The sequence below is a fragment of the Python bivittatus genome, unplaced genomic scaffold (genome assembly GCF_059951505.1).
Source record: "Python bivittatus isolate LINGU-HERP-01145 unplaced genomic scaffold, Pbiv_v1 ctg000330_np1212, whole genome shotgun sequence".
Lineage (NCBI taxonomy): Eukaryota > Metazoa > Chordata > Lepidosauria > Squamata > Pythonidae > Python > Python bivittatus.
The window spans coordinates 36,222,493-36,246,002 of NW_028277058.1; the positions used below are offsets into that span (position 1 = coordinate 36,222,493).

General features: G+C 38.3%; 1 protein-coding gene across 2 annotated transcripts in view; it reads right to left on the bottom strand.

The window, feature by feature from the left end:
• CACNA1I (calcium voltage-gated channel subunit alpha1 I) overlaps positions 1 to 23,510 on the bottom strand; it is a 297,225-nt gene that overhangs the window by 11,901 nt on the left and 261,814 nt on the right. For both annotated transcript variants that reach the window (XM_088141549.1, XM_088141550.1), the window contains 7 exons: positions 22,617 to 22,768; positions 20,151 to 20,260; positions 19,110 to 19,243; positions 13,317 to 13,387; positions 4,809 to 4,887; positions 2,104 to 2,225; positions 309 to 629 (listed from right to left, as the gene is read on the bottom strand). In XM_088141549.1, the coding sequence (XP_087997675.1) occupies positions 309 to 629; positions 2,104 to 2,225; positions 4,809 to 4,887; positions 13,317 to 13,387; positions 19,110 to 19,243; positions 20,151 to 20,260; positions 22,617 to 22,768 (989 nt within the window). The remainder of the gene's footprint in view (positions 1 to 308; positions 630 to 2,103; positions 2,226 to 4,808; positions 4,888 to 13,316; positions 13,388 to 19,109; positions 19,244 to 20,150; positions 20,261 to 22,616; positions 22,769 to 23,510) is intronic.

Consider the following 23,510-nt stretch of genomic DNA (forward strand, 5'->3'; position numbering starts at 1 on the left):
TTCTGCTGCTGTATTTCCGCTATTGTACCTTAGGCCTGCCTCACGGTATCTTTTTAAATTTTATTTTTCAACTTTTCACAAAACCCAGATCTCATCCTGTTCAGCACTAATTGCTGTTCTAAGTCTTGACTTCATGAGAATTTTTCAGTACACAGAACTCCTAGCCTACAACTGAATGCCAGCCAGTCATGGGATGTTTAAATACCCTCTTTTCTATAATGAGGCTCTATACTCTTCTAAGCTGTCTTTCTTCTCCCACATCAGTGTGCCAAAGGCTTGCTAGCAGCAAGCAAGAATGCTCCGCCTACCTGTGCTGGAGAGTAACATGTCATGCATAGATGTCCTTCAGAGTCCTTTCTCCCACCTCCTCCATCTTTTCCAGGATTCAGTGAGCTAGTGCTATGGGGGCACAATCCATGTGCCATCTCAAGCTCAATCTCAGCATCCATTTCTGCATCCTCTTGCGCTTCCTTGTTGCTGTCATCTAGGTGCTTCATAAGGACAGCTACTACAACATTGATGAGTACAAACTGGGCTGTGAGCACGAAGCTAACAAAGTAGAGCGGAGAGATGAACTGCAGGTTGCTCAGGCAGCTCCGGTCATCGTGAGTGCAGTCACGTAGTGTATCCTTGAGGAATTAAGTTAGGCCAAAAAGTGAGAAAGAAAACCAAACAACTCCCCATACAACACACAGACACGAGTACAAAACACAGAGAAAAGGGAGACATTATTTTAAAAAATGAAGGCAAAAATAGTTGCTTTCTCAAATAAAATATTTAAACAAGGCTCAAGACTCCTAATGTATGATGTTTCCAGACACAGAATTTTCTCTTTCTCTCTCCAACCTCTACATCCTTAATTCTATCATTTTCTGGATCCACAAGAAATCTATCAGATCAGTAAATCCCAGTTAACTACAAAATGATATCCCTTTTTATTTTAGCACACATGAATAGGAAGTAATGCAGCAATAAAATATTTATTCCTGCCCCATGTCCCAATATTCTATTGAGACAGCGTATTTTGTGCTTTGAGATGTATGTTTTATAGTACTGAGAATTTAATATGGAATGTCAATTATTTCAGTGACTAAAGTCTATGCCAACTTGTGACTTTGAAGAGCTCACTCATGTGCATTAGATACTGTCCTATACTGAGGACATAGGTCCAGATGAGGACAGATATGGGTCAGTGATCCTACTGAGCAAGATATATGAGTAAGTGAGCATCTGTATGGGGACACAGGAATAATGAGTGCTGTCTTAGCCAAATCATAACATTTCTTCCAAAGAGTTTGCTCTAATTTTGTACTAGTACATTACTCAAAACCCACTTGCTACCAAAATGGTATATTTTAAAAATTATTTAAAGAGATGGTTCACTTTAGCTATCCCAGTGGAAGTGTCTTTCAGGCAAGCACATGCATGCCCAGAAGTTCTCTAGGGGCTCAAAGCAACTGCTGCAAATCTAAAAGCAGATGAGGCTGTTTTATGGCCTTGAGCAGCAGATTCTTAGAGGCACTTTGTGAGTTATGCACCTCCTGAAATGGTTTGCACAGGCTCAACATTCTTTCGCTTTAATGTAGCCATGGAAAGATTTGCATTGCCACAGCTCTTATATGATGCTACAAAAGTAACCGTTTGTTTATGTGGTAAGTGTGTTAGCCCTATAGTATCCCTGCCCTTTCCTCTTGTTACCTTCGATTCAGGAATTCCCATTTCATACAGGATCTGAAAATATTGCAAAAATTCACCACATCCCCAAAATGAGGGGATAGATATATCAAGCCAAGCTCTGACTATCATTATAGATAACATTCTACCACTTCTTGTCATACTAAGCATTTGTAGTCACTGATTGGATAGTTGCAATATTTCTAAATCCAATCTTCTTCCATTTTTCTTTTGGATCAGAAATATTAAATATTGTAGAAATCACAGTATACACAGCATGCTTTAAGTATACACTATCTGATCCTTTCCTTTATTTTTCATTCCTCACTCTCCTTACCTGATTTTAAGAAGTGCAAATCTGTTTCCATTTCAGGATACAGTACTAGTCATGAGAGCACAAAACATGTTGCCATAAATGGTCCCAATTACCTTCATAATTCCGTTCCAGTTGTCACCAGTGGAAACCTGGAAAAGCGTGAGGAAGGCCATCCCAAAATTCTCAAAGGTGGCATGACGGCTCATTCCTTCACATGGGTTTTCATCATTGCATACTGGAAAGAAGGAATTTATAGATGAAAAAGTAAGCATGAGGCTATATTCCACTGAAGTTTAAGGTTTGAAAAGGCAGTTTATAAATTTGAATCCTGTCTTTATATCCAAACCTAGATAAAAGATTGAATAGCCTAGTCAACATCTGATTACCTCTAAATGTACCAGGATGAGAACATACTATACTCTTATATTTCTGCAAAATTTACCACCTCTCCCCAAATTTGCTCTATAATATATAATAAGCCAGGTTCAAATAATGTGTCTTATTTTCCATATATCTGCCTTGCAACCTCTCTCTCTTTCTCCAAAACATATTTCTCTGTTGCTTTTAGATTCCACTTCTAAAAAATGTTTCCTAAAAATTAATAATTTATTAGCATGCATGTGCAATCAACAAATGCATTGCAGCCTGCTGTCAAAACCAGCAAGAGTGTCCAATGAAGTGATTGAATTTCCATTCTAATTCTAATTTATTTCAAGATTTATAAGGCCATCCAACAAAAACAATGTGACTCTGGGTGGTGTACAGCATAAAAAGAAACAATAAGTCAAAAAAGAAAAAAACCCACCATATACAGTAACAATAATCCATTATAACATATAAATACAAAATATAAAATGGCAACCAGCACCTAACAGAACAACCAAAAGTGGGGACTCTCACTCAATTGGCTTCTAATACCTGGGGGAAGAGCCAGGTCTTAATGGCTTTCCTAAAGGTGAGAAAAATTGGGGCCTGTTTTATGTCAGGAGGGATGTTGTTCCAGAGAACAGGAGCAACCACAGAAAAGGCACACATCCTAGGTCCCATAAGATGACAAGATTTAAAAGATGGAACCTGAAGCAGACCCTCCCTATGGAACATGTGAGGTGGACAGATGTTCTTGGGAGAAGGTGGTCCCTCAAGTAACCCAATCCTGCGCCATGTAGGATTTTAAAGGTGATAACCCCAGACCTTGAATCACACCCAGAAGCCTATTGGAAGCCAGTGCAGCTTGCAGAGTAGTGGTGTTAAATGGGCATAATGAGATCTGTCCATAACTCCCTGGGTTGCTACCTTCTGGACCAACTGAAGCTACCAGATGGTTTTCAAGGGCAGCTCCATATACAACATGTTGCAAGAGGCCAATTGGGAGGTGACCAAGTTGTAAGTGACCTGAACAGGGCCCCCAATCCAGAAATGGGTGCAACTGGCATCCAAGGTGCAGTTGTGCAAATGCCCCCCTGGCCACAGTTGCTACCTGCTCTTTGAGCAGGAACAGTAATCCAGGAGAACCCCCAGACTGCACCAAAAGTCTGAATGGGATAGCGCCACCCCATCCAGAACCAAAGATGGAAATTCTGTAACTCCTGGATCCAGATTCAAAACCCATAGCCACTCAACCTCCTTGCTACAGATAAAGCCTTCAACCTAAAGTATCTGTGAGTCTGAGATCAGATGTCTGTTGCTGATATTGCTGAAGTTTTGTTCAGTACACAAGCCAAAATGCAGATGGGGATGGAGTGGAGACAGGTGCAAGTTCAACAGAAAGAGGGAAATAATGAGGCAGTCTACCCCAATGTGGTACCTGGCTTGCTTCACACGTGTTTATTTCAATTACCATAATATCTGGCCATTATCACCAAAGGCAAGTAGGTTATCAAGGGATGAATTAAAGCTATTATAGTTACATATGTTTGTCCATGGCTTTCTGAAAAGTAAGTTATATGGGAGGGATTTGATGGGGGTAAGACCCATCAACTCCTTGTTTCTTGCTTATTATTATCATTTAGCTGTTTTCAACAAAAGTAAACGATGTTTGAAGGAGAGATGAATTTTCCTTAAAACAATTCTCCTTAATATAGCCATGTTACAAGTGCTTGGTACCCATGTGGCAAAACAAAGAAATGAGGCAAGTAGATATTATGAAGACAAAAATACAAATGAGGGGTCCCGCCTAATGATAAAAAAGTGGCAAAAGAAATTCTACTTTTTTCCCCAATAACAGAAATGCCTTGAAGATTAAGAAAATAAAATTACCTGTCTCTGAAGAAGCTGGAAGAAAAACATGAATTGCCTGCAGCCATTGAATAATGAAGTATCTTGCAAAATATCAATGGAAACGCTTAGACTAACTGCGGGCAATATGTAAGAGAAATCCCCTGTCACACTAGATTTCTTAGTAAGATGAAAATAATCAGAAATACATTCAGATTATTCAGCTAAAGTGAAACATATTATGGGAGTTTTCCACTTATGACAGCCATGAACCATAACTTACAAAGGGCAGCCCTTTATTTGAAGATGTATGCTTGATCTGAATGACTGTCCATCTGAAATTTGGTTTAAAAAATACGAGAAAGGAAAGCAGAGCCCTTGAAGTTGCCCATAAACAGTTAGCTAGACAGCAGAACAAGCAGGCATGCAGGTCTAATCTTCTGTATTAAGATGCATTGGATTTCTATTTAAATCATAGGAATTATTTCTAAGTTAGCATATTGTTTTGGTAATTCTCCCCTGTTCTGGGGGGAAGGTGATGTAACTGGAGTTAGACAATTCCACCTTTCCTCTATGACACATACCTTGATGCTGGAAAACTTACCAAGTTTTCCAAAAAGCTCCACCCCTAGAGCAGCATAGATGAAAAAAAGGAGCATGAAGAGCAGTCCAAGATTCCCAACCTGGAAGTAAATCAAATTAATGTCAAATAATCCATACTGATCCAACATGAGACAAAAGACACTGTTGAAAAAAGAAAAAGAGACTGAACACATGAACTAGCACAATTGGTGGATCAAATGTTCACCAGGATTGAACAATATAATTTTGTAAGTCACCATTCAATTCACACTTGAATGAAGTTGGAAAAAACCAAACGCAACCCTGAAATTTCTGCATGATGTACAACCTGCGGTCCTAGAAGTGCATATAGCTCAAAAAGCTTTGGGTGCATCAAAAGTTGTTACCAAATTGTAAATTTTAATGTGATAGGGGAAAAATAAGTAAATGAAAAATTAAATGAAATCAAATTTAGTTTTTGATCTGGCCCCATCCACTACTTTCGGGAGCGTGCTCCTTGGAACACTTCTTCAGCCCAGGAAAAATTGTGTACTTCTGGTATAGGACATTTTGAAAGGCTATGTTGATAGGCTCCCCAAGCCCACTGAAATTAATACATGACACCATTAACTGTTACAACTGATCTTGTGAATCACTGGATGATTCTGTGCTTGCCCAGAATTGTCCACACTATTGTAGCCTATAGTTAACTGAATTATCAATAGAAGCGAATATGTGTAGTTCAGGGTTGAACTGTGGAGTCCTTGGGGTTCTCTGAGCTTGGTTGAACCCCAAGAACTCCACATAACTGAATTATTCACCCATGGGGGCAAAAATGATTGTGTATACAGGTGTGTCTGTAGAGGGAGGAAGAAGAGGGGAAATTATGACTTATGTACTCGGGTCAGATGTAATGCTGCAAATATATATTATATGATGTGAATGACAACAACATGATGCATGTATCTTTGTTTTGACTTCATTCTGGCAAGTAATGAATGGCCATATTTGTATGTCCACCTCTTTAATCTCTTTAGGGAAGAGGTTTGTCCAAGGATGTATTCAAAAGTTTTTCTCATGATAAGCCTAAGAAATCCTGCTGAATTTGTGAGTGTAATTATTAATTGATTAAATTTATATTCCATCTTTCCTTCACTCTGGTAGCAAAACAAAAACAAAGAAACCCACACCCCAATATGGTATTTACTTTCAAAAAATATATTAAGTGATCGAAAGGATTGTTCTACCTTTGCCTAGCCTTCATACAGTCAGTGTGTTTACAGCACCTCTGGGCTCTTTGCATAGAAGTTTCTTTCTGTTGAGTTCCAGCTTAACACAACTGTAAATCTAAGTTCTCCAGACTCTCAATCTCTTACTCTGGAACTGGCATATTCAGCTGTAGCTGTTCAGGCATAACTCAGCTAGTATAGATACTTTACCGCAGATAAGAATGAAGCTAACTACAACAGAAGACTTGCCTATTGCAATATTCAGCAGTCACAGCCTATATACTGTATGTGTCAATACCACAGAGATTAATTTCTAGTTCTCCTCTTGCCTTTCTAAGGTAAAAGATATTTGCTTGTTCTCTTAATGATAATAGAAGAGAGTTGGGATTTGTTGATAGTAAAGTTCTCACTAGTTCTAGAATTACGAGTGCTTGCTATTATGCCTTCTTTCTTAACATTTCCTTTTTAAAAATGCTACCTGATATGACCACATGACCAAGCAAAGTTATATAGTCACATGTTGTTTTTGAAAGGTATAGGTATCCTATTGCTGAAAATTATATTTAAACATGTATACCTTATCTTTTTGTCTCACAACATGGGATCCCCCAAAATTGCTACCAAAACTTCAAAGCACACCAACAAATTACATGGGAACATGGGAATCAAATCAACACCACCAGCAAAACCAAAACCAAAACCAAAACCAAAGAGAGCTGCTTAGGAGGGGTGGAGGAGCAATTTTAGTTATGCTATATTGCTATCACACTGTCAATTAAAAAGTAGCCCAAACAGCCTCCCAATGTCATATCAACCATCCTCATATTGAGCGTTATTCAACAAAATTATTTTGGAAAATAAAAATAATTAAAGAAAAAGAATATTATTTTGAAAGATGGGCTTCTTTGGTAGCTTCTGATAAAACATAAATATAAAACAGTTCCCCAAAATGAGTAACATGCAGTATGCAGATGCGCATCACATGTATCTGCCTGCCATATGTTATGGTTGACAGAATGAATATCATGTGGTTACACACTTTCACATGAAAGCATGCTCCAAAGTAGACATAAAACCAAAGCAGAGAAGATAGATGGGGAGAGAGATTTAATTCTGAAATGCTTGTTCTGCCAGAATTAATCAATTGCAGAGAAGCATAATGTTATGGATAATTTGGTTGTCCCCTGAAGAGTCAGTGTACAAAACATGAACATTCAGCCTAATCACTTAAATGTAGAACATTTTTTTCTTTTTTTGCTGCCTTGAGTAAAACTCACAGCGCAGCCTTAACTATGGCTTCATATTTGCAGCTCCTATAATGTAATTTTATCAAATGCTTTTGAAAGAAGAGGGCACTGTGCTTTTTAGATGCTTAGAATTCTTGAAGCAATATCTGGGTCATGCATTAGAAAACACATTTTCACATGCTGATAATTTAGGAAGAGTTTTTGCAACGGTTTTTATCCAATGCAAGAAAGAAGTAGCCTTGGGGATTTCTATGGAGCCCAGGAGTGGGAGGTCAAGGCTTGTAATTGCTATATTTATTCCCAGGAGATGGAATTGGAGCATTTTTTGAACCTTGAGATGCCAACCTAGTGATAATTGCTCTAATGCTGTGTCTGATGGTGGTTCAGTTTTAGTGGTTTTGCATTTTTATTAAGTTAATTTTTAGAAAGATTTAAATTACATTTTTTTCAGCATTCCATAAAATATTAGAAATAGAATAAAGCATAATCAATGCACTGATATTTCTAGCCTAAAGAGTGAAATATGATATTTCTTGCCTAAATCTAAGATTTCTGTGAGGTATAAAACAAGTTGTTGCTGCTTTAGAAGAAAAGAAAGCAACATACATACTGAAATTTATCATGACTTAACAACCTAAAGCTCAGCTGTATATTTATTTCCAATGGATACCTAAGATAATATGCATAACATTCATAATACTATGCAAAATGCCAACTGAATTTTGCAGTTTCTAAAGTAGGAAAAAATGTGAATAGTATTAGTAGTTGATAATGAAAACAAACATGGTATGATATATATGAAGAAGACTAGAAACAACTTGAGTTGAAACTGCAGTCCTGGAGAAAAAGGTATTGAAGGCTTTCCTATGTCTCCTTCCCTTGGACTATTTCCCCAACAGAAATGGCATCCACCCTCAGTACACCACTTGCTACAGTATTGGCCACTGAGTCTAAATATTTTAAATATCCAGGTTTAATAGTTATAGGTAACTGCATACCTTCTAATCCATAGCTAATAGGAGCTGTGGGGTGGGTGGTGGGGGAGTGCTTTCTAGCAGGGGAATGGCAAGGGAGAAAAGAGTTAATCCCTGCCTTCAGCAAGTGGTTGCAAACCAGCTCCTACAGTTGTTTTTAGGACAATACAAGGACTTTGGAGATTCTATCACTATTTCTCATATCACGTCCAGTTTAACACTTTGGCAATGCAAATTTATACATTACTCAGAACAATGTCCTTCCCTCCCTTTTAGAAATTTACAAGGTCATCCAATTCTACAACAACTCTGGGTGGGAGACAGTAAAAGTAATCATATATTTCTACTCCCACAGCCCTTAACAACACTGAAATCACTTTTAAAGGTCTTTCTGGAAAAAAGGGACAGATCAGTCTTTTCCAGTCTGGTGCCCTCATGATCTAGTGGGACTGTAACTCCCAGTAGTCCAGCAAGCATTGGCCAATGAGAATTTTGGGACTTGTAATCCCATAACATCTAGAACACATTAAATTGGGAAACTAGGTTAGATATATATTATCTGCTATGTGAAATAATTAACGAACAATGCAGTGGAATAAACATTCTGTGATGTGAGCAGTGCGATCATAGGTAGCCCACTGGAAGTAATATGTCACTGATTTAACCTACGCTGTGACTATGGAGTGATTCACAGAGACATTTGGGAAATGGAAATCTTTATGTGCTTTTATATTTTGGTATCTTTCAAGGACATTTTTGTTTTCAAATGATGGTGGGCCACTATTTCTTATAATTGTTTCTTATGTAAAATGAAGTTAATAATATGAAGATTTTACTCCATCAAAAAGAATTCTTCTTTCAACATTCACAAGTCAAAAATAGGGGACACTATCATAATTCTCTCACTTGTAAATTGTACTGCAGTCCCTGTTTTCATCATGAAAAAAGAGTGCCCTCTTGACCATACGGATTCTCATAGGCCAAGTCTAATGTCTTGTATTAGATCAGGCTTCACCTATTTGGTGCGATTCAGACATGCTAGAACAGCTGCTCCCTGGGAGATAGTCCCAACACATCCCAAATGTACCTGGCTGGAGAAGCATGAACTGTGTGGCAATGTATTGAAGACAAGACGTAAGATCATGCAAGGATTTTATCTTGAGAAAGGTCTCTTATTTTTTCTCATGCACACTGAGATACATTACTGGACCAGTTCACTAACAAATTCTTTTCTTTGGGACAAGAATAAATAAAACATCACCATTGCTTGAGAACAGTTGCTTACTTGGTAAATGTATCATTTTTTTAACACTTAAAAAGGGCTTCTTTCTCTTTTCTTTCCTTCCCTAACTAGTTACCTGTGCTTGTTTATGGGGAGAAAGAATCTCCAAGACTGGTTTTAGCTGGAGATGGCACTCTAGGTTGACAAGGTGAAGCAAGTGGATGTTGTTCAGAATGTTTGTCTGCATTTATAATCTTTTTCTATGTACTCTTCCTTTTGAAGAGGATCATCTTAAATTCAAGGTTCTCTTAAGGACAATCTATATTTAAAAAGTGGTTAGATCTGAGCCAGTCAATTATAATTTGGTCAGTCTACTAAATGTGAAATGTAAAATCTAAGTGGATCATCTATATTTACTGGAAAGGACAGAGCAATATTCTGGCTGAGAATTTACCAGGGTTCAGAGTTTGGGAGATTAACAATAGATTAATGTATTATATTGCAACATCTGGTATAGAAGTGCATAAATAACTTCTGGGAAATCTTATAAGTGGGCCCAAATCACCTTTTCTGAATTGACTCCGAAGCACTGCACAGTCTTATGTATTCCATATTCCATATTTTATATGGAGCTTAAAGAGGCCAATCTGGGTTTACCATGTGATATCCTGCTCAAATAGCAGCAAGAAGGCACAAAAGCCCTTAGCTTCAGGATCTTGGACCTGCAGACCATGTCTTGTGATTATTAATTAACCCTGAGTACTCATCAACTGAAAAATAGGCCAAGAACTTTTGTGTTTTACATATGCATCTTGCATTTTATTTTGTATTTTACATATGCATGATAGATGCTCAACCATTTCTTCAGTCTGCATAAAAAAGTCCAATTTCTGGAATAATATTTTATTTATTGTAAGGATCAGAAGATAATTAAACAAATCTACTGATTTATTTAAAAAATCCAAATGGATATACAAATACAAATGCATATAGTGGATGCAAGCTTTGGCAAAGCTTCCGGGGAGAAAATGATGTCCTCAGCAACCTTCCTCTGTCCCATGGCATGTGCTTGTCAAAATATATCAAATTCTGAGAATGTTAAATATATGATGCAAAATTAAGAGTTTATTCTTTACTTTTGCAGTATTTACTTTGAGAACAAAATCCACGGAACCTTAGTGAAAAAAGAACATCCAACCCAAGAGAGAAAAAGAGAAACTGAATAAGGAAAATAACAGTAGAGTTACTTAATGCTGTAAAAATATTGATCAATGAGGCCTAAGTGGATCAAAGAATCTAAGGAATAAGTGTTAATTACCTAAATAGAGTTTTCTTTTTCTGAACTGTAGAATGAAAAAGACTGGAGCTAATGCATGTTTGCTTATTTGAATGACCATACTGGTAGCCCTTGTTCAGCAACCACAACTGGGACCGTTAAATGAAGTAGTCACTAAGTTAAACCTGTGCTTATGATTTTATTTCAGATTTCCTTTGCACTACAGATCTGCAAAGGTCATAAATGCAAGAATTGGTCATAAAGTTACTTTTCATCACTGTAAACTGTAAACAGTCACTAAACTAGGCAGTCACTAAATAAGGACTACCTGTCCTGATTTTGCAAGTGGTGGGCATGCTGGATCAGCTGCATTGCTACTTACATAAGATTTTAAGGTATCTGTTTCTAGTTCAAAGGCCTCTGTCTTCAAGGGGTTTTGAACTAGTGTAAGGCAGAGCTTTGTAGACCATTACAGGTAGTCCTTGACTTATGACAACCATTGGGTCTGGAATTTCTGTTGCTAAATGATGCAGTCATAAAGCATGACTGCATCATTTTGTGACAATTCCTGCAGTCCTAGTTGCTGTTGTTAACTGAATACCATGGTCGTTAGTGAGGCAACTTCCTGCCAGCTTCCCACAACCAAAGTCAGTGGGGAACTTGCAGGAAGCTGCAAGTCCCAGGCTGGCAGGCAGGTCAATGGTGCTGCTGGGTGGGGGAGGGTGTGAGGGCTTCACGAGAGGTGCAGCCTAGGTTGGGGAAGGTGCACGAGAGTGTGAGGGGGTACACAAGAGGTGTGCCCTGGGGAGGGGAGGGTGTGTGAGGGTGTGCGAAAGGCATGCTACGTCACGGGGAGGGGGTGTGGGGGTGTGTGAGTGGCCAGCACGGTGTGAGCACAGAGGGGCTAGGGGAGGGTATGCGGGTGGGGGAGATTTACCCCAGCAACTTGCAGCCTTCCCTGCCACCTTCCCCATTGACTTTCTGGAGAAGCTGGCAGGGAAGGTTGCAAATGGCCATCACGTTATTGTGGGGCATTGCAACTGCTCATAAGTGCAAACTGGTTGCCAAGCATTCAGATTGCAATCACATGACTGTAGGGGTGTTGGGAACTCAGGATCAGTTGTTACCATCATCCGTTCAGCACTGTTAGTTGCTGAACGAATGGTTATAGGTTGAGGACTACCTGTATTCCAGACTGCTGCTTGATGCAAGTCATCTAGAGCTTTCTAACATGGGAGTGACCATTACTGAATTAGATCTTGGCCTAGAAATTACTGAAGTAGACCTATTTAAATCTGTGAAACAAATTAGCTATGAAAAAACAAAGTCCGACTGTTTCAATTGATTTATTTTAGGTTTAACTTAGCTGACAGTTAAGTAGTATAAGCAAAAAATGAAAAAGATTGTATCATATCTGATCTTCTAATGAAGAGTTCTATGCATTTTCAGCATCAGGAATCTTACTTTTAAAATGTACAGAGTTGTGTTTATACGCAACCAAGTTGGCTCATTAAAAAAATATTATCAGTTTTCAAGTCTGAAACTGTAATTCTAAAACAAATGTTCCAAGAAGAATTTGAGGATGTCTGTAATTAGCATCTCAAACTAATATTTCAAAATGTTTAACACACTGAAATTAATATTTCAAAATGTTTAACACATGCAGTGGAATTCCATTTCTGTTTAAGCAGGGATATATTTGCTAGATGATTTGTTTTAGGTTATAGCCTTAGATTAGAATCCCATAATCATAAATTTGGGAGTATTTTTGAATGCGGTTGGATTTATTTTTGGATAAAGAAACATATGGTTGAATGGTTAAATTCAAATTACTTCCAGGGCACTTTCCTTCTTCAGATAATGATGTTAGGGTCCTGTCTTGCAGAAAATTTGTGCTGATCTAGCACTGGCACCACACCATTGTGTTCCATCCTGGTTTCCTCTTTTGGAAGCTGAGCAGATTTTTTGGTAAAATATTTGTTTTGCAATTTACAGCATTGATACTCCAAGTAGTTCAGTGTGGATCATTTTTGCACTTCTGGGAGTTCTTGCCTTGATCTTCTCTGTCAAGTGCCCTGGACCTACCAGGTGACATTGCTTTCAAAAGAGCATGCTCACTGTACCAGACTCTGTGGGACAGGAAGAAACCATTGGGGATAGGCAATCCCATAAGTACTATTAATCTAGTTTGGTATTGTGTCAGTTCCACATGTATGCAATCATAGATCTGTTCAAATTTCTGTGCTAGTCTGAGGCATTAAAAATCTATGCAAAATCTACACACACATGCTTTTATACAACTTGCAGAGTATACATATTTTATATGCAACTTTAATATATGCATTTTAACTGCAATATTTGAGCTTGCATTTCCATCATAAAATTTGGAGAAGTGCAATATCTTAAGGATAATTTTATTTTCGTCCATTTATTAGTCCAGCGGCTGCAAGTTAACTCAGTTCAATTAGCAATGTGTGCCAATCAAAATTCTCTTCCACTTCTGCTCTCAGATAGAGTAGCCTTAGAAATTTCTGACCTAAATATTTTGTACTCTTCAGTTTAAGAACTTATGCAGCATTATATTGAAAAACAGCTTTCCTTACCTGTGGCAGTGCTTGTACTACAGTGTCCAGTAAAGCTCTCATCCCAGTTGCCATCTTCAAAAGCTTCAAAACTATCATGAGAAAGCAAGACAAGTGGTAGCTCATTGCTGCTTTGTTTTTCTCTTTGGAGCAGCAGGCCAAACATTAATTCTGTTGCTGGGATATCTCCTACTGAATGTAGGCATGGGTATATATATCCCCCCACCCCCCAATATTTAGTTCTTTTTATTATATAGGGCTACAGGGAAGAATGAACATATACCACTGGACACATTCATAGCTTATCATAAACCATGTACACTTGTCTATCTCACAGGGTGGGTTGTTGTGGGGAAAAATAGGAGGAGGGAGCACTGCGAACTATGCCATCATGAAGTTCTGTAAAAAAAAAAAAAAGCAGGATCTAAAGCGGGCACATAATAAGTAAGGGGTGAAAACTCTGACCTATCTTGTATTTATGTCTTGTTGTGCTTCTGATATAATTGAAAAGATGTTATTAAGGAAATATCAGGATCACCCACTCTGGGAATGACACTTCTGGGCAATAATGGTATTGACGATGGGATGCTGAATATCTGAACTTATATAAATAGGAATTATACTTTGCCAAATTCCCTGCATCCATTCTAGATCCTCTGTAGAGCCTGAAATTACAATGGTTTTGGCACCTGCAACATTAACTAATTTCTTATTGTCATGAATATTGCTAAGTAAATATCAGCAGTAGAAAAGTATTTCCTATTACTATCAAAACCTATACATTCATGTTTATAATCCTAACTCTGGGAGGTCAATGAACACCTTAATTCAGAACTTGGCTGAATTGTGATACATATGCACTCATGCTGTGTATGTCTGGCAGCATTCCAAATTGATCTTGTTGACATGATTGATTATGTAAATACATGGGTCATATTCTTACCTGTCCCACACGGTTTCTAAACCATGACCACCAACTCCTGTATGGCTAAATATTTGTGGTCAATGTGGAGTGTCCACCATTTCCTGTTAGAGCTAACAAGAATTTGAATCTAAAATTACCCTTTTACTTCAGATTCCAGCTAGTGGTAATTAGAAATGGTTCCCACTCTGGGTAGGGAGCTATGGATAAGGAACTAAGTGGGACGTGAGAGATAAATTGATGAAGTGCACATTTATGCTAACCATCTGGAAAGATTTAACGTGTGGTGTCCATAATACAGTACAAATGAAACAGAGGCTATCACATGACAAAAGTAAATTAGATAGGCTTATGTCTTTGGAGAAATTTTAGAGTAAAGGAAACTAGCATATTTTAAAAAGCTGAGTAACTGCAAACAGGCTGGGTTTGCAGGCTTGGGAGAAGAGCCAGGTCTTCAAGGCCCTCTGGAATACTATTAGGGTGGAAGCCACCCAGATTGCAGAGGGAATGTCATCTCAGAGGGCAGGAGCCATGACAGAGAAGGCACACCTCCTGGCTCCCAAAAGATGACACTGTTAAAGGGCCTTGAAGTACATGGACCTATCAATTAATATTGGCTGAGCAGGTACCACAGGAGATAGACAGTTTCTCAAACAACTAGGCCCTATGCCATGTAGGGTTTTATAGGTCATAACCAGTAACCTAAATTGTACCTGGAAGCAGACTGGCAGCCAGTACAGCTTGTGGAGCAGAATTGTCATATAAGCATATCAAGGGAAGTACATCACTGCCTGCACCGCTGCATTCTGGACCAGTTGAAGCTTCTGAGTGGTCTTCAAGGACAGTCTCACATAGAGAGCATTGCAGTAGTCAAGCTGTGAGGTGACTATGGCATGAGTGACTGTCTGAAGGGCTTCCCAATCCAGTTATGGTAACCCAGCCATTCTCTCAGTATACTGTGTGAACCATGCCACTGTGTTAAACCCTAATATGATTTATTTATTCAGCAATTAAACCTGATTTACCAGGTTAAGAAGTATGGATCCAGCCATATTATACAATTAAGCTGGATGACTGTGTCTGCACAATTCTGGTTTATATACAGGAAATAATAATAATAATAATAATAATAATAATAATAATAATAATAATAATATAAAACAAAGAAATACTGATCTGCCGTTACAATCAATGAGAAGAGGATATCTGAAAATAATACACCAGTTCTGGAAAGAACAACATCCAGAATCAGCAATAACAGAACAGAGGCTAGCAGATCAACATCGATTTATAATACAAAATAAAATATTCACAGAAGTAGAATTGGAAGAATTACCCAGGGCAAAGAAATCAAAGCCTTGCCAGAAGTAGCTTAGACTGTACAGGCAAACCAGGGGGAGTTGGCAGTAGAGGAAGCCAGCATAGCTATTGAATCGTTTTCATTCCCAAACCAGGCACCCTCTCCTCTGCCTTCTCCTCAGAAAGAACAAAGCCCTCTAACTAAAAAACAAGAGGAATTGAAACAAAGAATAACTGAGCATCTAGAACAGCACAAAAACAACAGAATAAGGTTGCCTGAATTGAAGCTTGTTACAAAGAAAAAGCTAGCACAAGTATTAAAAGATGCCAATAATGTAATATCAAATATAAACACCATTGCAAGAAACAACCAACTAATGTACAACATGGCTGCAGTTATAACTGAATACCTTGGGTGCAAAATCAACAAACAAGAAAAAAAGCCAAACAGTGCACCACCAAAATGGAAGATCAGGTTGGAAAATAAGTTCAGCATGCTAAGATCAGGCACAAGCAAGCTAGAACAAATGAAAGAAAAGAAGCTGAAGAACAAGAAGACCAAAGAATACCTGATCAAGATATATCACCTAGAAACCAAGAAGATCAAAGAAGCACTGGAAATAATACAGCAGCAAGTAACAGCCATAGCCAAAAAGATCAGCAGATACGAAGCTCGAATTACATACTATGGGCAGAATTTCCAATTTCAGTCGAATCAGAAATGTTTCTACCAATCCATCAAATGGAAAGACTGCAATAGATCAGTCAACACCTGACAAGAAGAAACAGTGCAGTTCTGGGTGCAGCTGTGGGACAACTGAAAGAAATACAATAAGAATGCAGTTTGGATAAAGAAGGTGGATAAGAATAAAAAAAAAGCTGAAATGAAAGAACTTGTAATAACAACAGAAATAGTGGAGAAAAGGGCAAGGATGATCAAGAATTGGTTAGTACCAGGTGAAGATGAATTGCATGGCTTTTGGTTGAAACATCTGACTGAGCTGCACCCACTCACTGCCAAGCAGTTTAACAACATACTGCAAGGAGGTGAAATTGAAGATTGGTTAACATCTGGCAAAACCTACCTGATAATGAAAAATTCAACAAAAGGGGCAACACCAGGCAACTACAGTCCAATTATCTGCTTACCAACAATCTTCAAATTACTAACTGGTGTGGTAGCTCATGCAGCTGTGAGAAAAATATATCTTTGGGTGAATCTTTGAGTGAAAAAGACAAGTTTTTAGAGGCCTCAGATGAATGGGATTGCCTTAATAAGATTGAAACATAAAGGCATATGGAAGCATCCTTGAAGCTGATGTGAACCAGGCCAGTTGTAAACTCCTTATCACAAGCATCCCCATAGCAACCTAGGTATCGGCCCTGAGGGAGGATGCCTTTTTCCTGGCATTTGGCACCTTGAACTAATTTGTTTCTTCTTCTCTGTGACACTATTGTTTTACTAGCAGATAACAGATAACAGAGGGGCAGAGAGTAACTTGAGAACTATTGCTTATTTAGGTATGCCTGCATCATCATATGAATATGTATGTATATACGTTCTTTTTCCCTTCCCCTTTTTGTAGAACTGTATAAATATCAGAGCATCCATTTTGCCTGTAGGGGAGTGCCTCCCACTAACTTCTGGTGGGGTCCCCCTCCAGTACGTACTGCTCAATAAACACTGCAGTGAAGCCTTGATTATTCTGCATTTGTGTCCTGTGTTTTGATTCCACACAGTCCAACAGCATATAGTTGAAAACAAGCTCTTTCCATCTGAGCAGAAAGGAAACTGCCCAAACAACAGAGGAACAAAAGATCAGATCCTAATTGACAAGATGATTTTGGAAAACTGCAAGAGAAGGAAAACCAACCTGAATGTAGCTTGGATTGATTACAAGAAGGCATTCGACTCCCTGCCACATGATTGGATAATCAAATGTCTAGAAATAACAGGAGTCAGTAGAAACATCAGAAGCTTTGTGCAAAGATCAATGGCACAATGGAAGACACAGTGCTGGTCATTGGTGATAGACTGGGAGAGGTTAATATCAAGACAGGAAACTTTTAAGGAGACTCACTATCACCGCTACTGTTTGTCATTGAATTGGTTCCTTGTCAACAATACTGAACAAGTCAGGCCCTGGCTATCAAAACATCAAAAACATCTGCCAGGCTATCCCACCTCCTTTACACAGACAATCTGGAGCTGTATGGAAAAATACCATCTGAAATAGAATCACTGCTCAACACTGTCCAAATATACAACCAAGATATTGCAAAGGAGTTTGGACTGGACAAATGTGCCACCCTTATCATCAACAGGGGAAAAATAGTGAAAACTGAAGGAATCAAGATGCCCAATGGAAATAACATCAAGAATCTGGATGAAGAAGATCACTACAAATACCTGGGAATCCTTCAAGTTGACGACATCAAGCACATTGAAGTCAAGAAGAAGGTTAGTAGTGAATACATCACGAAAGTGAAAAAGATCTTAAAGTCCAAACTCAGTGAAGGAAATACCTTCAAAGCAATTAACACCTGGGCAATTCCAGTCAAGAATTGGTGGGACCACAAAACAGACAAAGTAATAGAAAATTAAAAAGCTAAAGTGCTGTGGGACTTTAGAATTCAAACAGACCAGCACCTGCCACAAAACACCCCAGACGTAACAACTGTTGATAAGAAAGACAAAGAAGTCTGGATAGTGGACATTGCAATACCTGGAGACAGCAGAATAGAAGAGAAAGAACTGGAGAAAATCACAAAATACAAAGACCTGTAAATAGAAATAGAATGACTGTGGCAAAAGAAAGCAAATATAGTACCAACAGTAATAGGCGCCTTGGGTGCAATCCCAAAACATCTGGAGTACCACTTGAAGACCATCGACAATGACAAAATCAACATCAGTCAATTGGAAAAGGCAGCTTTACTTGGAACAGCTTACATCCTGCAACAATACCTTTAACACCATCAAACAACATCTGCCTATCCCAGGTCCTTGGGAAGGACTTGATAGGTGGATAAAAATGCCAAATCCAGTCTAAACATCTGGCTGACTGTGAGACCAACCATAATAATTCATATGCTGCCCAATTGCTACTGTAAAACTCTGGGCAATTTACAAATTGTTAAAAACGTTTAAAAACAAGTAACAATACAAGAAACACAAAACAAAGAAAAAAAGATGGCAGAGAAAATAAACCTGGAGAGGATCAGGAAAAGGAAGAAAAGGGGTGTCAATCATCCTCACCAAAGGCCTGGGCAAAGAGCCATGTCTTCAGGGACCTTTAAAATACCAGTAGGGCGGAGGCCATTTGAATCTCAGCAAGAACCTCATTCCAGAGGGTAGGCGGTGCTATAGAGAAGGGGCACTTCCGGGGTCCAAAAATATGGTATTGTTTAATTGATGGAACCCAGAGCACGCCAGCCCTGCCAGATTGAATTTATGTAATTGGTTAGTATCTACTGGGCAGATACTAACCAATTACATAAACATCATGGTTTCAGTGCTATCATTCTACTGATGTATTGTTCCCCAAAACACAGCTATAAGTCAGGTTATTCTCTGTGGCTCCTTCTCTTACCTCGGGCAATACGAAGCACTCTCATGATGCGGATGATGGTGGGATTGATAGGAAGGGCAGCATTGATTTCAATCTCCTCCAGTGTAATACCCATGACCGACAGCAGAACAATAGCCAGGTCCAGCTGGTTCCACCTTTAAGAAATTGGGGAAAAGAAGATGCCTTTTCTGCCTTGCTGAAAGATGGAATCCAGTTATTTCTTTGTTTTTTTCAAAAAATCCAAACTAGGTTATGAATAAGTTCTTTAGAATATTGCATTAATCAAGTACACCAATTTTAAAAATTGAAATAAATATGCAGATCTTTTTTCATTTAATGTATTAATATCCTTTATTTTGGCTGCTCAGTTTATTTTGATGAGGTTAGTCTTTATACATGTGTGTGTGTTTTAATGATACATGGAGATACTTCTTACTGAACTAGATCAATGGTTAGTCTACTGTAAAATTGAATATTTTGACTGGACAGAAGCTTTGGGAATATTTATTAAGACAAAGGGATTGACCAAATAATGTGAAGCAATAGGGAATTCTAATGAACGAAGTAGTATTTATCCTTATCTATACTTCCTTTAATCTTCAAGCATTACTTTGTTTGAAGAATTTTTTTCCCCAGTGATCACATGGATTACAATATTTCCCTTTCCTTTTAATGTTACACTGATGTTATTTAATAAGTGGTAGAAGAAAAGTCTGTGTAACATCAATTGAACTATATATTGAATACTGACTTTGATTACAGAATCCTAAATATGGAAAAAAAGAAAGGGACTAATTTATGGAAATCTCTTCAATCATCTTATCTCCATGAAATATTGAAATAATGTCTGCTGATTTCCAGTTAGTGGTGTTTGTGGGACCTTCTGATCCTGGTATACCATTACCCTCTACAAGAAGACACTGGGAATGTGTCCCTTGCATTTAAGTGTTTTGAATACAGTAATAGGTCAAATAATGTATGGTTGTAATATTCAAGTACAGGATATATCACTTTTGATCTTCTGGTTCTCACAGAATATGTATCATCTTCATTCCAGCTCACCTGTCTTTAAAAAAGCGTCTCAGTCCAAAGGCCACAAGCTTCAAAACGGCTTCCAAAACAAAGACTGTAGTAAACATATAGTTGCAGTACTTAAGAGCAGTCTCCAGGGACTATGAATAGGAGGAAAAAGAAACATTACTAACATAAAGCTCTGGGACTGATATGGTCTATGGCTGGTAAAGAATCAAGATATAAATATGGATGTACGGTCCCTTTTTAAAATGTTCCTTGTTACATTCCAGAGAACCCAAACTTCTTTGGAAATCCAAATTCTCAGTTTGCAGCAGATCCCACACCTGCACAGTTCTGCTTGGCAGATTCCAGCGTAAATCCCAACCTTCCCTTTGCTCCAGTGGAACAGAGTTGAGTGGCCTGGTTGGTCTTCACGTAAATGACACCTTCGTCATGACTCAGAGCAGGGAGACAAAAACAGTTTATCTTGTTTCTAACAGCCTCAAAATACTGAAAGGGTTGGATGAAAGTACTGTACGAGGTGCATGAGAACAGCAACAATATAGTGTCTCACCTTATACTTGAAAGGATAAGGAAAACACAATCAGTATTAGATCTGATGCTAGGATGATGAGTAACCAGATCTGCTTTGGATGTTGGGAGGTCCTAGTCAGATTGCCCTTGAAGAGCCCACTGATTTATTTTCAGGTGGTTAAGCTGCCCAGATTTAAAGATGCCATGAAAATGACAGCAACAATGTTGCACACAGCTGTGAGTAGTGCACCTGAACTCATCAGTGCTGTCAACCTAATTATGCTACTCTTAACATGCATACTTTGCTGTTGGAACTAGCATAATTAAGATGACAGCATGAGAGTTCAGGCTCACCACTGTTCCTCCAGTCCTTACTGCAGGAGGGGAAGACTCTGCTGCTCTCTGGACTCATGTAAATGCCAATCTTTATATGTACATAATTAAATGGTAGTGAGTTTGAAAAGGCAGTATGTAATTCCACTTTACATCCCTCAACTCAGGCCCCAGTATGGATGGGGAACAATCAGCAACCGGTACAGCAGCAGCCTGACAGTCTCCCAGGTTTGACCTAGTAATATTGTTTGCCAGATCTTGATGTCTTCTAAAAGGAAAGATGGCTACAAATTCTAATGATTACAGTCGCAACACATCTGAAAGGCTCATGGTCAGTGCATTAGATGCAGTTCTGTGCAAATTATATCTGTTATTTGCAAAATACACAAAAACTGATGAATGTGAATTCATCTTATTCAGCTGGAAATGAGTCATTGCATTCCCAAAGGGAAAATCTATCTGAAGAAGCTGAGAACTCCCTTCTCTATAGCATTAGGGGATTTTTTCAAAGTTAGTCAAGCTGTATGAAGCTACTGAAGCTCACCCCAAAGGACTGGATAGTTAAAGCATTTTATAAGCATTCCTCTAAACAAATGTTGTGACAGGAAGGTGAAAACATTTGTCTTCCATGATTAACAATTTGATGGATTTAATAAGCAGGGAGATAATAAACTGTGCAGCATAAACTAAAGAATGCTGAGCCCAGGAACACAGCTTTGTTCCTGTGATTTCATACAAGGTCAATGGAAGATATAGAGAGATGCTATATAAAAGACCTCTCATATAATTCCCCCCTAGATGATGAACTTTCTTGAATCTGTAACTCTGTGGGATAAAAGATAGCAATTAAGAAATATAAATCTTATCCAATCTGCTGCAACTGCAAACCTTCCAATGCTAATGTTAAAGCATTGTTAGCATCCCTTCATTTTTAAAGAGAATAAAGAGTTGGATTGCTTTCAAATGCACAGCAATATGCCCATATTTGCAAGGTGTTGCCATCTTCTTTTTATAATGGTATAGATATCTTATAATATTCATATAAATATTCATATATTTGTATAGGCTGTTTTATGTTTGTATAAGTATTTGAATAATATTTATATAAGTATTTGTTTGGTATTTAAAATATATATGCACTTTGTGTTTACTTTTCCCTAATATGGATTTTTGGCAGTGGTGGGGGCGGGGGGTGGTGAAGTTATTGACCACAAACTGCATCCAAAACTTTAGATAAATGCAATTGTCCAAGTATAATTGTTTTCATTCATGTGCCTTTTGGGGGGGGGGGGTGATTTAAATAAATTCACCTGAAAATGTAAAGTACATGAATTTCTTCTGCATTGCTAGGCCAGACCAGATGCAAATGGTAATCAAGATAGTTTACTGAATTGGAAAAAGGAGAAAAAAAAAATATCCAGCAGTTATGAAGGAATGACAAAAGAAACTGCTTGCTTATTTTCCCCTTCCCTGCAACATATCTGAGACAGGAAATCTTTTCCTAAATAACTTTCTAAGAGCTGCCAAGTTTTCTTACTAACTGTCAAGATCTCTGATTTTCTGTTTTATATGAAGGAGCTCTTTTATGTAGAAGGAAGAAAAAGAAAAGAGGGCATAAATGCCAAAAAATTAGTCTCTTGAACTCACCACTGGCTGGTTGTAGTGCTCCAAAGACATGGTGACGACGTTGAGGCAAATGACAAAGGTGATGAAGATGTCTAAGTAGTGGCTGGTGCAGACTGAATGGATGAGGAGACGGACAGAGCAATAGGTGGCATAGTATGGCAAGCGCTGTGCCTCTTCAGTGGAGGTGAGGGAGCAAGTCAGAAAAAGGGTAGAAAAGAGGGGATTCAGGTTAGGACAGGTGTGTGTGTGTGTGTGTGAGAGAGAGAGAGAGAATTGAGAGATGAGAGGTGAAGAAGAAAGGGAAAGAATTGAAGGAAAAGAAAGGAAACAAACATTAAGAAAAGCAAAATAGGCAGCAATATTACAGAAATATAATAAAGGAAGGGAAGGGGAAGAAAACAAAAGGAAGGCAAATAGCAAAAAGGAAGGAAAAGAGGGGGAGAACAATGAAACTGTTAGTTCTATACTTGTGGAAACAATAGCAAATTACTCTTTCAATTTCAATAAAGGGAAGGGGGAGATAAAGGGAGTCACATTGTTTCAGGAATGGGGTACATTCAAATAAGTATTTAAAATGTACAGGAAGGGAGAGACTGTGAGGTACGGATGAGTTAATTAAGCCCACACTTCCATTTTAAAGCAAGGAGCTTCATTTACTGTAGAACTGCTGAGTTAGGCCCATTTCCCCACTAGTGACCTAGAATGTCTTCCTAGCATAGCATAGGGTAACATCACCCAGCCATTGTTGAAGAGACAGAGAATCTGTTCTCATTACTATTATTTTGGCACAAGAAAGACTGGATGAACTAAGATGTGCAATAAGTTCCTAGTGCGGAAATGTACTAAAACAAAGTCTGTTAAAGTTGTGAAAAGGTTTGCAGCTTTCAGAGCCCAATAGAAAACAAATAGTTCCTT